Source organism: Grus americana, chromosome 4 (assembly GCF_028858705.1).
Source record: "Grus americana isolate bGruAme1 chromosome 4, bGruAme1.mat, whole genome shotgun sequence".
Classification (NCBI taxonomy): domain Eukaryota; kingdom Metazoa; phylum Chordata; class Aves; order Gruiformes; family Gruidae; genus Grus; species Grus americana.
Genome location: NC_072855.1, coordinates 36394054 through 36409412, shown reverse-complemented (window position 1 = coordinate 36409412; position 15359 = coordinate 36394054). Strand labels below are relative to the sequence as shown.

Genomic DNA, 15359 nt, shown 5'->3' with positions numbered 1-15359 from the left:
TTGCTTGTACTGTTTTGTGCTGTTTTAGTTTAGTAACATCGGTGTACATGTTTGTGCTTTCCTTACAGCCTCTCAGCTAGTACGTTATCTGTGTCTTCAGGGAGCAGTTTGGGATCTCTGGCATCCAGCCGGGGATCTCTGAACACGTCGAGCAGAGGGTCACTAAACTCGCTCAGCTCCACGGATCTCTACTATAACCAAGGCGATCAAATAACAGATTTGGACTATCAGTATAAACTCGACTTCATACTACAAGAAAAAAGTGGTTACATTCCTTCAGGGCCTATCACTACTATTCATGAAAATGAAGTGGTCAGCTCCCATGGGAGACCGGGTTACAGTGACTCTCCTTCAGCTGCAGACCATCCCAAATTGACTGAACCTCCCAAATCTGTAACATCACTGTCTTCCAGATCCTCACTGTCCTCCTTGTCCCCTCCAGGCTCCCCTTTGGTTTTAGAAGCTGCATTTTCAGTGTCAGCTCAAAATTCCCCTCTGCATCACCTCACTACGGACTTTGAAGACTGTGACCTTTCAGGTGATTTTGCAGGCTTTAGTCTCTGTGAGAACCAAATATTATTGGACTCTGAAGTCAGAGCAGGATCTCAGATACCTACAGATGATAAAGATCTTAATGAAGGCATTAGGCAGCCTCTGCCTTCTCGACATGAAGGAAGTTCAGGTAATAAAATGAAATGTCAAATGTATATGTTACATGAAAATTTTGAACTAGGAGCTGGCTCTTGCATAGGGAGGTACCTCATGTAACTGAAGAATATCTTGATCAGTACACATTTGCCACAGTGGGCAGTCAGTAAATCTGAGGGATGTTACATAACTTCTAGTACTGGGTACAGAGGGCTATGATCACCCCAATTCCATCTACATTTTTCAATAGCTGTCTCAGAAGGAAAGTTTATATAATGCAAACTCTCCTGAAAAAATAACAGAAAAACCTGAAGCTGGATCTTGAAGACAAAGAGGATGTGCATGGTGTTCCTTGGTGTTTCTAGGTATTGTCAGGATGTATGGGGATAGAGTAAAAACACCCTCTGCTTTTTTTCGGTAACTTGACCTCAGATACTTTTTTTCTCACTGAAGAATAAGTTACAGACTGACATCCTCAGTAAAAGACATTTCTGGACTTAGAATTTTTATGTGTATCTAGTTATTTGAACCTGCTGTCACTGAAAGACCTGTAGTTAATTTTATGTGAGTCAAGACAGACAAGTGAGCACAAGCCACGTCTGCCTATTTTTAACATGGATTTCATAGCTTTTAGCTTTTTATCCATCTGAGAACAGAGCTCCTGAGCCAGTCTAGGCTCCTCCTGCAGTCTATGAATAACTTCCAGAAGGATGAGTTGTCTTACCCTAAAACATACTTCCCTTTAAGGAAGATGGAAAAAACGCCCTGTGAGTTATCGAGGTGTCCTTGGTAACTAGTTAGCATTAACGTTGAGATGGCTGAACTAGGTGTAATGAATTCCACTTCTAGGCTGCAGTAAAAGCCATGCAATGTACTTAGTTGTCTTATATTGTCAAAGCCTTTGGCAGAGTCAAAACTTCAGAAATCCTAGCTGTCAAGAATTGACAGGTTGTCCTCAGTCTTAGAGTGTTGATTTTGCTGCCTTTTGTTAGGGTTGACAGTATGTTGTGCTTTCTCTGCGCATTTATTGACTTTTCCTAGTGTAATTCTGTGTCATAGTCTTTAAGTATCTTGCAAACCATTTGTGTGTTTATGTTACACAGTGGCTCTGTTTTCCCAAGGAAGAACTGAGGAAGCTGGATTTCCACTAGTCCTGAGCACTGGCAGCCCTATTTGAAACCTGATCAGCACATAGCATTCCCAGCTCCTCATTTCCGGGCCTGAGTTGATAGTGAAGCGGCTAACTGGGGAGTTTGGGTCTCTTAGAATAAATGCAGCCTAGCTCTAGAGAGTGCATTGTCCAGATTTGTTGCCAAGCTTGAACCCTTGTGTCTGAGGTTTGCCAGTTTTGAATAAAACTACCTGGACATATTGATACAGTCATATATTTTAATGAGAAATTTGCTTTTATTTATATATAAATCTGTCTCGAGGAATTGTTGTAACATCTGTTGGTTAATCACATTAGCTTACTCCAGTACTGTAGTAATTTCAATATTGACCAGAGCAATGTGGCACCAGAAGAAAAAAAGTATGGTATACATAGTATGGGCTGGGAGTCTCCCCTCTGCTCAACTGTGCAGAAAGAAAAAAAAGAAATCAACTGATGTCCTGAACCTGTGAAATGCAAAGTGGAAAAACATGAAAAGGGAGTTGGGGGGCAGGGGGTCACTTTGTCCTTTGTCTTTTCAGTCTAGTAGAACACAGTAGTTATTTTGCTTTAGAGCCATATTATAAAAGATGGGGAAAAAACCCTCAGTTGTCTGTCCATATTTCAGCAGCATATCCTTCCCAAATTAACAACTACTTTCAGTCAGTCTGCAACTCATCTAGTCTGAGAAGTTAATTTAAAAAATGGTTTGGAATTGGGGAACACGGGGATATGAGGAATCAGAATTATTTTTTAGAAACTTATTTCTTTAGATCATTATTTTCAAGGGCATTATGTGGTTGTCTAACATTTTTTCAGCTTTTTTGAGGACCTGTTATTCTGGATAGTGTCAAGCTGTATTTTAAGTCTGTAAGTAGTTAAGGTTTTAAAATACAAATTCGTCCTGTGGTGGTTCATACTGATACTTCCTCATGTACTGTCATATATATGATACAAATGATCTTTAAATCTGTATTAAGACTGCCAAAACTAGCACTCAAATTTTGAAAAGCCAGATATTAATTAATTATGCTTCAATACCTCTAGTTTTTTCCAGTAAAATGGGCCTTGTGGTGAGGCTTCAGTACATTAGCAGTGAGACAGAGACCTGGGGTTGGTTTGGTGTTTCTACTCCAGTTCCGTCCTTGGAACTGCTGCGAAGCTGAATGGGAAGGTTTTCAACAAACTCAGCTGGAGGCATAAAATCTGCATGGAAAATTTCAGCCCACACACTTAAGTTTTACAAGACTACAGATCTGAATACTGCTGAATCTTAATATGGAGGTAGACAAACGTGCCTGGAGACAGTATAGCTACTATTTTCATGTAATAATCTGCATTGGCTCTTTAGATGCAGCGCTCACCTGCTTCTCTGTCTGTCTCTGACTTGTCTGTAGAGGTGAATCATACAGATATTTGCTCCTCTGCACATGTCCCTGCTGTCAGAAACCAAGTTGGAATATCATGTAGTTCTTCCACAGTCAGTCTCTGTCATTGTCAAAGTCAATTCAGGCTGCTGTGGTAATTCCTAAGGGTAATCAATAAATCATGTCATCACCTTCACCCCTCACGTGGTGGGGGGGAAGGGAAAGAGCACTTCATCATCAAGGAAAAAGCATTCCTACTGCCATAAATAAAAGCACGAATGCAGCAATCAATCATCTAATCTGAAGCCTTAAATTTTAAACATCTTAACAAGATGTAAAGTCATGATTCAGGTGGGGACGATATTGCATATCAATATCCTCACCCCTTGGCAGATAAAAGTACTGCATAGGCCCTCAACTTACTATGCTGCAGAACATGGCTTTCCATGAATGCTGCTTCTTCCCTGCATGACACTAGCGTATGAATGTGGGTTGAAGATTAAAGCCAAGTAGTAGTTGATAGTAAAGAGGCTGTAGCATAAACGTTTTTGATGACAGTAAACCAGAGGGGATCTTTCATTTCTAGCAGTTACATCACTGTGGAGAGCGTGTGTCTGTCTGACTTGTGAATATTTAATAAACAGGAGGCAATCACTTTGCATGTAGCCAAAGTGTTACTACACTGCAGAATGTCAACATGGCAAATACAGGTTTAAAGATAAGGATAATGAGGGTTAATAATGAAGATAATGAAGGATAATAACTAGCTCAACAGATACGAGTGATAGGAGCCTGTATCTCTGAGAAGGAATAATAGTTGTACATTTTCAAGTTCATCAGTTTGGTTATATCCCTAGCCAGAATGTGTGATAACAGCAGTACAGTCTCAGAATGTTTAATGATGTGGAACAAAACTACTCTGTGATACTCAGTTAAGGGTCACCGCTTTCAACTTGACAACTTCCCAAGCTATGTGTTTCTCTCTTTCTGACTATTAATCTCTTGGACTAATTTTCATTCTTCTTTCTTTTTGTAGATGTTGACTTACCACGAAGAACGGCTAGTCACCTGCTTGAGGAGAAAACGGCTTGTGTATCTGCTGCTGTGTCTGATGAGTCTGTAGCTGGAGATAGTGGTGTATATGAAGCTTCTGTGAAACAGTAGGTTTGAGAAATAGTGTAATGATCCTTCCACCAAAAAATTAAATATATCTATAAGCAGTTATATAATACCAGCATAAGCAGTTTATCAGTCTTGCCTTTTTTATAAATATTTTGTCATTTCATATTGAAAGGAAAGCACATTTGCCAAACAATGAAGTTTGATTACTTTTTTTAAGCTAATAAACTTGCATAAAATCGCTTGTATAGTTTGGCTCAGTAGCATTAGTACACTACCTTCTAATCCTAGTTTGGATTCTTTTTTTCTTGCTACAAGTTTTCCTAGGAGAAAAGCTTTATTTAAACTATACAGGTTCTGCCATGTTGCTGTATTGACTCTATTCAGTGTGACTCTTGTTACTTCTTGTTTAGAGGCAATCTTAAGATTGCATAGCATTTTGCTTGAGTATTTTCTTTTTTAAAAAGGAGGATATAGGGAAGATAAGAAAATCCTTATTTGTAATGTCAGTATAAAAATAATCCAGGTTAGGGTTTAATATTCATGTTTCACTGTGGCAAACAGGATACAAGAAATGTATTTGCTATTGCTGCTTTTTCACAAGACATAACTTCTACAGGATTCTTCATAGTAGTTTATATAGTATTATCTGTTTTCTGGCAGTGAGAACAATGAACTTTAGACCGCATAACAGAAGACTATTGCAAACTGTGAGAGAAACTAAAATCTTTATTTTCCACCTCAGTTTTGGCAAGTTCTTCGCATTTAAGAATTTTTTGTCCTTTTGAATACTCAGACATTTTAGCAGGATGCTTACAAAGATGTAGATGCATGTCTTCTGTTGTCAGGCTAAATACTTTCCTATTAGGACAGGTAAAGGTGCATTATGGTATCATAAATGGGTTTTACTGGCCTCTGATAAAATTACTTCTACTTGTCAAGGTCTTTCACAAATTAAAAGGTAATAGATGAGACCAAATAAAAAAGCTGAAATACAAAAGGGATTTCTCCTGAAGTGTTACAATGGCCATTCAATCTCATCTTAGGTCTTGGACCCATATTTCACCCTGAACTCTGAATCCTAGTATTAGGTTGCTCTATGTCTTCAGTTAGACCTGATGCAACTTCTCAGGCTGAAATAAACTCTATCTATTAAAAACTCAGCCTTCACTTGACTGAGTGGCACTTGACTGTGTATTTTGGTTCAATAACCACTGTTGTCTTTCCATTTTGTTTCAATTCTGATTCACTGTGATCAAATCTTATCCTCTGCGGTAGTTATAAGCCCAGTGGATAGAAATGAACATACATTGGACCTAAAGCCATGGATGTTCTGTGGAGAAAGCCTTTAGCTGCCCTCTCCAATGGCTGCAAGTGGTGGGATAGCTGGAAAGCAGAACAAATTCCTGTCATCTTCCTGTCTTTATTTATGAAAACACAAAGGACGACAGTTGCAGCCCCTAAGCCTGTGTACAAAAGGAAATTATTGCCATTTGTGCAAGCTGAGATTTACGGACACTGGTTATTCTGTGATAGCTCCAGGTGTGAGTACTCTTAATTCTTACTGAGTAGGAAATAGTGAAGAGGTAATGAGTGTCTCTGAGTTGCTTATGTTTAGTAGAAGTGTCTTTTTAAACACTGTATATGGAATAACTTTTAATTTGTCAGTGTGCTCCTGAAGTTACAGTATAGTAACTTCTACTGTATAGACTGGTCCTTTGTATTGAGTAATTTAAGGCAGGGGAGGAAATAAATACACGCTATCAAGTTAGCCATCAGTCAGGAAATTAACAGTAAAACAGAACCCTCTAAATGCAGAGTCTTAAAATAATGCTGTCATGTCTTGATAAGGCGTGGGATGTCTGTATCGTTCTCCACATTTCCTATCTTGATCTTGTTTATTGATCCCAACAGTCTAGTTTTAAAAATCAATGAAACACATTAATACCACATCCTCACTCAAACCTCCCACAAAATGCTTGGAAATTATTTTGCCACATGGATTCTCTGTAATTCCGTTCAACACTAGCGTTGACCTTCAGCTGCAAGACTTGAGTCCCGTTGATTCTTTGAATGCTTCTGAAAACAGGCTCAGAGGAAAGGTGCTTCTTGCTTGCACAAAAACCTCTTTACAGAGCTTCTGCTTCTCAAATATTCTCCAAAGCAGTATTTCATAGCCAGTTTGCATGTGGTCTGAATAGAAACTTTAATTTCCAATTTTGTATTCAAGCGGTAAAGAAATATTAAGTATGTATAGGGAAATGTCATGAGTTTTTTCTCTTGCCTGTCAGTCTGGCCTGCTTCAGTCATCAGCCTAAGGCTTTTCCGACTCATTACTGGAGTTGTCAAACTGTTCAGGCAGTGACTGTCCCTAAAACAGGCATTGCTATTGTATAAGCTCTGAAATTCTCATTTGGACTGCGTGCTGTAATTGAATCAGCCTGTCTAGGAGAAGGTATATACATTCTCTGTACGCATACCTTAATTGTTCTTGAAAGCGAACTATATTTTTCCTAAATTTATTTGTCTGTTTGCCCTAGACCAAATGAAACTGAGGACATTGTATATAGTGAAGATGATGCAACAACTCTAGAGGCTGCCCAGGTACAAATAGGACTCAGGTAAGTGACCAGCAAAGGGAGTATTTCTGTTCATACATAAATGTGAATAGTAAACTTCCCTCATGTTGTCCTTTCTTTAACAGATATGACCATGGCAATTCCAGTTTTGTGATCATCGTAGTACGGCTCAGAAATTTTCCAGCATTTTCTGTCCCCCATGGCCCTAAAGTGTAAGTTAAACAATCACTGAGCAATAGTGTTGAAATATGAGACGATAATACTAAATTGTACAAATTCTCCAAAGGAATGGATTGATTTAACTGCTTAACAGTGGTAAAAGATGTATAAAACTTTTCAAACTGTGGTAGTACTTAGCTTTTAAATATTCCAGTAATGCTGCAAGGAAAAGAGGTTATCAGGAAATTTGTATGTTCCACTAAAGTGGAACAAAAAGGATTATTTTAGATGATGCTTCGTCTAATGCTTTTAAACATTCTGTAGCTTTGCAAGTGCAGAACAGCTATTCTGTAGTTACTAAAACCATTCTTTTCATAGTTTGCCATTCTTTCAGCTCAGAATGTTGGCTTTTTACATTTATGTGGCATTTTGATATAAAATGTTAAAATAGTATGTGTCTCTTAAGCGAGCTTTTAAAGATAAGGGCTAATTTGATAAATTGCAAGTGGACAAGCACAGCCACATTGAGATACACCTTCCCTAACAAGTGGAGCTTGGAGGTCTGTTAAGAATTAGTTCTTGTGGTGAATTGGACAGGAAAGGCCTAAAGTAATTTCAGTGAAAATCGTATGTGGGAAACGAACAAAAGTGCCTGAATAAGAAAGTGTTCCCACTGAGATTCTAATCCAAAACTCGCAAGCTGTACAAAGAAGTACAGCATGCCTCGGCTCCTTGGGGACACTTGTACTTCAGTGAGCTTTTTTAGACTATCTTGAACTGTTGAGAAGCTTAATAAGATTGGAGAAGAACATAATCAGTCCTTGGAAAATTTGGTTTTCTTGCTGGTTTCCTTCCCCCTGTCCCCCATCACCTTGAATTTGATTGGCAGATCAATAGGAAGCCACTGAATATGGAAAGGATGCATAGGGATCCAGGCCTGGGTGCTTGTTGGATTTTTCTGTTTGGTTTTGTTTGTTTTTAATAACAAAGGTTGTCTACTACCACCCTTCCTTCTCTGACCTCCATCTTTCCCCTGCTGACCTTCCAAGTCCACCAGCATTTAGCCAAGAATATAGAAAAATTGTAGAAGAATAAACTGACAGCTGAGAGGAAAAGTAGATAATGTAGAATATAAAAAGAATTTCAACAAAATGTTCGGTAAGATAAAGTTAGGTCATAGCTGGCATCTTTTTAGGAATGAAAGTATGAAGTTGTAATTAGTAGTCAACTGTCTTCAGTGCAGAAGTCCAGACCTGCTGCTGCTAAAAAGATTTAATAAAACTGAAGCTACACAAAACAAAGAGGAAGAAAGGACAGGGTAAAGGACCTTGCAAATAGCATTTTTTCCGTCACTTGCCATTGTGTGCATATGTGTATATGCTGTACAAGTAAGTGCAATGATAAAAATCGGGTCTGGAAAATGCTATGTTATTATAACTGTTTTCTAGAACATTAAATTGGATAGATTAGTACTTTATTGAACCTTAACACACAGAGGAATAGATTTTACATGAGGTCTTACTGATACCTGTTTCCACGCTGTTTGTAAAAGCTGTTCGCTTTTAGAGTAGGTAGAGCCTAGCTGAATACTTGTTATTTGTGTCAGGATCAATTTTTCATCAGTTGAGACATCATGGGTTTGTCACAGCAAAATCTGAGGCATTGGCTGAGTTTTTAACTTTTTTAATTAAAAGGAAAGTAAGCACCCTCTAAAACAAAGCCAGTGAGCAGTTTATCTTTTACTGCTCTGTTTACCCCTCTTTCTGGCCTGATGCCAATTAATTGGCTAATAGTTATTAAAAGAAAGCTCCAATGAACCACCTTTTAAACATACTTTTAATACACTTTATCTTCTATTCTTACCTTTTTTCTAAACGTTGCCTAATTGCTTAATCTACTAAAATGGCTGTTTTCAGTAGACCATGCAAATTGCTCAGCTATATTTATGTGAATACAGCAGCAGCATTACTGGAATTACATTACTCTACTGCTTAACTTTGGGATTGATTTATCAAAATGCTGGATACCTGCTATCCTGACTATACATGCGAACCAAACTACTTAAGATCTTACTCTTTATCCCAAGAAGTTTGGCATAATTGGGGAATAAAGGCAATGCCCAAATTCAAATAACAAAATTTAATTTCTCACAGGCCTAACTTCTTTTGGGTTAATTAATGTAAAACTAAGTTTTTAATAATAATAACAGTATGTATGAAGTAATTACCAGAAAATATAGTAATAGTACTATAAATTTTGGGAGAACAAGCTTTTTCCAGAATAATTTTCCTTGGCCCACTTTTTCTTCTCGCGTTAGCTAGCTTCATTGCATTCTATTCTACAGTGAATGTCAATTATATTTAAAGCCAATGGCAGAAATAGGCTAATGCACAGACACAGAAAAGACGTAAAACAATTACTGTGCTCATTCATGTGTATGAGAAACTGTGCAATAGGTAAATAACATGTGCAAATTGCATTAGGAATGTTTTTATCAAGCTACTACTACAGTGAGATGTGCAGGTTAACAAGTATTACGTTTATCCATATAATATCCATTCATGTTTGCTCTATAAAAAGAATGCAGCTGTGTAACAATTTCAAGTTATTCCCGGTGCTTAAGTTTAGGCTTGCAAGATGCATTTTTCTAAGTCTCACTTAATATATTTAAGAATTGATCTTAAGCAGCTATGGGCCTAGCTATTTTCTTCCTCATTTTCCTTAGTTTTCTGGTTTCTTTGGAGGTTTTGTTTTATTTCTTTAAAAGACGTTACTGCTTTTCAGTGCTGTTCACATCATTCCAAGAGTTTAATTTTATATCCACCCAAATTTTTCTCATTTTTGTAATTAAGATCGTGTTTCCTTCCATCTGTGACATGATCTTCAGTGTTCACAGTACTAAAGCAGAGGATAAATTTGGATGGAGACAGAAATAGCTACCTCTCTTGCTACTACCTTAGCAGGCACAGAAATTCCTTTTTGGGAAATGTTTGTACAAGGGGCAGGAGGAGTTTCTCCCTCCTCTCTTTCACCTCTTTTTCCATTCCACCTCTGATTTGTTGCCATTTCATTTTTCTTGCTATGCAGCCCTTTAGTCAATGGGGTTAACTTCTATCATGTGTCACCAGCAAGTGCTAGTTTAAGTACAGGTAAAGATTTTGTTTTGTTTCCGGCAGGTATATTAGAGTAGCCGTACTTCCGTCCTCAACTGATATCAGCTGTCTGTTCCGCACAAAAGTTCATCCTGCCATGGAAACCATTTTATTCAACGAGATATTCAGAGTAGCCATTTCCCAAGTAACACTGCTACAGAAGACGCTGAGATTAGATGTTTGTGCTGTCAGTAGAAGTCGTCGGGAAGAATGCTTGGTATGCAGTTTTATTTCTGACTTTTTTGGGCATGCATTTGTTTATAGTGTCCCCTCTTATTTTGATGGTCAAAGCTGCTAAAATTCCACAGTACTTGGAGACAAACTCTGAAGCATAACTTGGTTGTTGCTATAGTACTTAAAATACTACCTTTCTTTGAAATGCCTGATACAGAATCTAATCCTGGATGGAAGTTTTACGAGGTGTTTTGATAATTCTAACACTGCATTACCTTAACCCTTTACTTAGATTGATATTCCATCTTTGCAGTTTTATACATAAAAAACCCCCAATAAATGTCCTTGCAATGTTATTCTAACACTAGATTTTAGAGTAAAAGATGAATAAGAGCCACAGTATGTCCAAAAAAAAAAAGCAAACCCTCATGATCACAACTTGTTATAACTTAGAGCAAACTAAATTGCATTTGTGCAGGTTGTTGTAGATTGTATGATGTCCACCTGTTTAGTCTTTATGATCTGTAGAAATAATAAAAAGGGATAACCATCATAGACCAGCCTATTTGAAACTGGCACTTTTAAAATTTTGTTGTTAATTGTGGTCATCACCTAATTAGTGATGCTTCATTTACTTTCAAATTGCTTTTGCACAGTCTGGTTGGTACAACTCAGTTTAGTTTTTTCACCATCAGTCTGACTTAGTAACACAGCAAGATTTTTAGTTACAACACACTGAAGAGATGCTGGAATCTGGTGAGGTTCATCAGCCCTGACTACTGGGAACAGCCTCTTGCCTTCAAAAACATGGAAGTTAACTTAATTCCTGGGGAATGTGTTGGCATTTTTCACTATGTAAGAGGTTTCCCCTCAGGTAAGGGAGGGGCGCAACAGAAGGCAGGATACAAAGGTGAAGGGTAAAAAATCAACAACAACAAAAAAACTAAACCCAAAGACATAAGGGTTAATCACAAGATCAAAAAGCAAGAGTTGGGACTACCACCCCCAGCAGAAGGGCCTGGGCAACATGACCAGAGTCTTGGCAAGAGTTATGTGTGCAGCCCAGTGGCTGTGAAGATGATTTGATTTGCCAAAGAACAGAGGATTTTAATCTCCAAGGCACAGCCCAAACACAAGTACTTCGTAAGTTTTCCCAGAGTGCCAACTCAGTGGATGTCAGTGCTTGTCCAAATGAAAAGGTTTCTTAATCTCTTTTACTGTCTTTTCATCTGCTTCTTCACTGTTTAGAGCAAACAAGGTCATCCATTATTGTTTGCTGTATTGATGATTTTTGTGGTGGAACAACTGAAAAATTGACTGAAACTTGCTGCTTCATGAGTTGATGCTGCAGGTTTCATTGACAGTTTTTCATTATTGAATGCTATAGAAAGCAGACGTGTGCATTACAGTGATCTAGAGGGTCTTGTCGTGGCATGTGGGGAGAAATTCTGCAGACTGAAATAAAAGATGGCAGAATGGACAATGTGAAGGACCTTTCCAGATATTTCTATTTGTTTATTTTAAGAAGTGGAGGGAAGTAGACAATTGTACAGTTAAAAAGGGAATTAAGAATTCATGTCAAATTTGTGCTGCCTGTTTTACATGATAAATACCATATAATTTATTTTTAGCTGTCTTAGAGGAAAAAAACAAATTTAAACAATTTTCTTCCCCTTTCTTATTTTGTGCAGGCTGGGACTCAGATCAGTCTGGCAGATTTATCATTTTCTGATGAGATTTGTACTCTGTGGTACAACCTGTTGCCCTGCAAGCAAATTCCTGGCAAAAAAAGCAGGGAACAAAATGAAGAACCCATGTTTCTGTTAAGCAAGCAGTCATCGGACTCGTTGGACTTGGTGAGCAATGTCTTGGCTATTACTGTAATACCAAGAAAAAAGCCATAGACTCTAATTGTGCCATTGCACTGTGGTTATTTGAATATGTGAATCGTCCTCCCCTGAAGGTCCAAGGCCCTGTTGTCTCACAGGCACTGGTGTCTGTAGTGACCATGTGTGTGAGTAGGTCCTATACGGGGTTTCAGGCTTGTTAGCAAGTGTGGATAGGCCTGATGCTTTTTAGTGGGATACAAAATTCCACTCCAATTTGAAACACTTCAGCTGTGTTTCATTTAAAAAGAATGTTACTGAAGAGCTTCCTTAAGTTTACCATTTTCATATGTATACATTAAAAATGTCTGTTTATTAATGCTTCGAATTTGCATATTTAAAGCCATTGCACTGAAAATGTTGTTTATGTAGAACACATACTAATTCTTCTGGTTAAATAAGCTTTTCTGCTTTAATACCTCCTGTAGAGAATTACATTAAAAATGTAACTTTTAAGAACAACCTTTTTTTACCTAGGGATATTCCAAGTATGAGAGGGAAAGAGAGACATTAAGGGATGACAGGAGCATATTTGATTGCGTTGTTATTTTACAATCTGTTTTTGATTGGGGTTTACTTTGTATAAAAACAATCAGTTAATGTGCTACACACTGACAATTCAAACCCCTTATACTTGTGATCTGAGTCATGTTTTTGGTGGCATCAGGGTAATTCTGGTTTCATCTCCTCTTTCCTTGTGAGCAGGATGCTGTGTCAGCTCTGCTGGAGAGGACATCTGCTGAGCTGGAAGCAGTAGAACAAGAGCTCGATGAAGACGAGGAGGAGGAACAGGAGCAAAGGGGCTCTGAGGAAGACTGGTAAAGCCACTTTTCCTCCCTCACTGGTCACGTTTGAATGATTCCGCTCGTTCCTCCTATTCATAGACAAATGAAAGGGCTATACTTTTGGAGGAGATCACAGTGGTTTGGGTTGGAAGGGACCTTTAAAGATCATCTAGTTCCAACTCCCCTGCCATGGGCAGGGACACCCTCCACTAGACCAGGTTGCCCAAAGCCCCATCAACCTGGCCTTGAACACTTCCAGGGATGGGGCATCCACAGCCTCTCTGGGCAACCTGTTCCACTGTCTCACCATCACTGGAATTGGGGTAAAGTCTCGTTCTCTTGTATGGTCAATTCGTTCACCTTCTTTTAGGTTTACAGTGTCTTGGCTGCTCTGTTTACTACTACTGCTGATGTTCCTCCAGTCCGTGTACATCTTCCTGTGAAACCACTTGGGGAGTCTAAGCCACTAGAGGCGTCATAATGTGTCTCATAGCAAATATTAGTTGCATTAACTACAATAAGCAGCTAATAGGGTTTGAAAAGAGAGCTGCTGTCTGACAAAGTCAGTGTGTATGTGCTTCCACTGATGGTTTTGTTTTTGAAGAAGTTGTGAGTTTTCGCAAGAAACAGATTTCTTGCTAAATTGCTATGTTGAGTTCTGTTCCTGTGCAATTCCTTAGCTGCAGTGTAGAAATAAATACGTGCTTTATTATGGGGGAAGGGGAGACTCGCTTATTTGTTTTATGAATTTATTACAACCAAAGTCCTTCGACATTACCAACATACAGCTATTGACTGTAATGCAGTGGTGTTGTAATGATCTCGAAGGTGAACTGTAGTAGAGCTTGCTGGGTTTTACTGGAGCATAGAATTAAATGTGCCTTCACATGAACTTAATGGAAGCGTTTGGGTCAGTCTTGTTCTCCCCGTCAGGAAATGCGTACGTTATGCATGGATGAAGGCCTAGGCCTTCTGATAGCTTTCTCTGGCGGGCTTTTTCCATTTGAGAGTAAGCCTGGGCTACTTCTGTTCATACAGGTTAGAAAGGCTCGCAGAAGCCTCTGATGAAATTGTGGATGAAGAGGAAGATGGCATTAAGCTGGCAGGAGAAAGCAGCTGTACTGATGACGTGGGGTTACTCATTGATACACCAGAAACAAATGAAGACGAGGACAGGGAGAACAGTGATGAGGCCCATGAAAGCCAGCAAGCTGCTGCAATACTAACACTGGTGAATATCTTAAAATATGCATTCCTACGGTATCTTACTGTGACCGAAGATCTATTTCTGAGCAGTTAATGTAGAAGTCTGCTGCATCTGAGCATTTACAATTTGATGTGGCCTTTGCTCTAGCACTTGTCAGTATGTACTTTTAATGGCATCAGCGTGGTCACTTCTGAACTATGAAGAGGGCACCTAATACATGCTAGGCAGAACTTCCAAGTTCAAAGACAATTAACTAAAAATGTGCATCTTGACTTTTTTGTTACGTAGGGAGAATATTCAAAATACAAATGCAGTTCAATAGCTTCAACTTGTGCATATTTAAAATATTTCTGCACGTTTCATTGTTTCCTCTTTTTTTTTTTTTTTCTGATTCATCTGATAAATGGGGGAGAGACAGAAGGGGGTCAAGATCTTTGAACCAATGAGAGGATTTTCTTATTTCTTCCCTTTATTTTAGAGTGTGAAATACAAAAACTGGCTTAGCAGAGGAAAAAAGATTAATGAACAGAAAATTTCAAAATGTGTATTAAACTCTCTACTATTGAACTACCCAGATACTGCACATAACAAATTCTAATTCCCTGTTCTTGTTAACTGTTGGCTTTAAATTATATTCCACCTTTCTGAAAGCACTTTCAGTAAATTTGTAGTAAACATATCCCTGATGTGGTAGGGCATACTCCAGAAATTAAATTTTTAGAACACCTTTCTGCATCTTAATGAAAACGCTGTTGCATGCGTTAAACCCACAGGTTCTGTAAAATAGCCAAGGTAAAAAGGCAAAGAATGACATCTCATTTCCTCAAGTTTGTGACAGTACAAAAGTTCAACACCTCAGTGGACTTGCTGGAAACTGTAATTAACTTCCAGTTAATGTGGCAAGATGCCAAATGAGCTAAGGCCATCGTATAAAAGGACTGACAGTCTGCTGGGTAGCAAGCAAGTATAGATCAAAGCCCTAACTCGGCAAGGGGAGGCATCAAGGACAACAACTGAAGGTTAGGTACGCACACAAGTGTTTTGCTAAGCCTGGGCTGGCCCAACCTGGAAAGTGAGCGAAAGGCATAGCGGGCCTGACTGTAAAGCCACCACAGTATAGATCTTCCTGTGCC

At 38.6% G+C, this 15359-nt stretch overlaps 1 protein-coding gene across 1 annotated transcript in view; it reads left to right on the top strand.

Annotated features, from left to right (window-relative positions):
- Positions 1–15359, top strand: part of WWC2 (WW and C2 domain containing 2) — a 105012-nt gene that overhangs the window by 73585 nt on the left and 16068 nt on the right. Inside the window, exons 11-18 of the mRNA XM_054823622.1 lie at positions 69–682; positions 4202–4325; positions 6825–6905; positions 6989–7075; positions 10199–10391; positions 12040–12204; positions 12940–13052; positions 14058–14250. Of these exons, the coding sequence (XP_054679597.1) occupies positions 69–682; positions 4202–4325; positions 6825–6905; positions 6989–7075; positions 10199–10391; positions 12040–12204; positions 12940–13052; positions 14058–14250 (1570 nt within the window). The remainder of the gene's footprint in view (positions 1–68; positions 683–4201; positions 4326–6824; positions 6906–6988; positions 7076–10198; positions 10392–12039; positions 12205–12939; positions 13053–14057; positions 14251–15359) is intronic.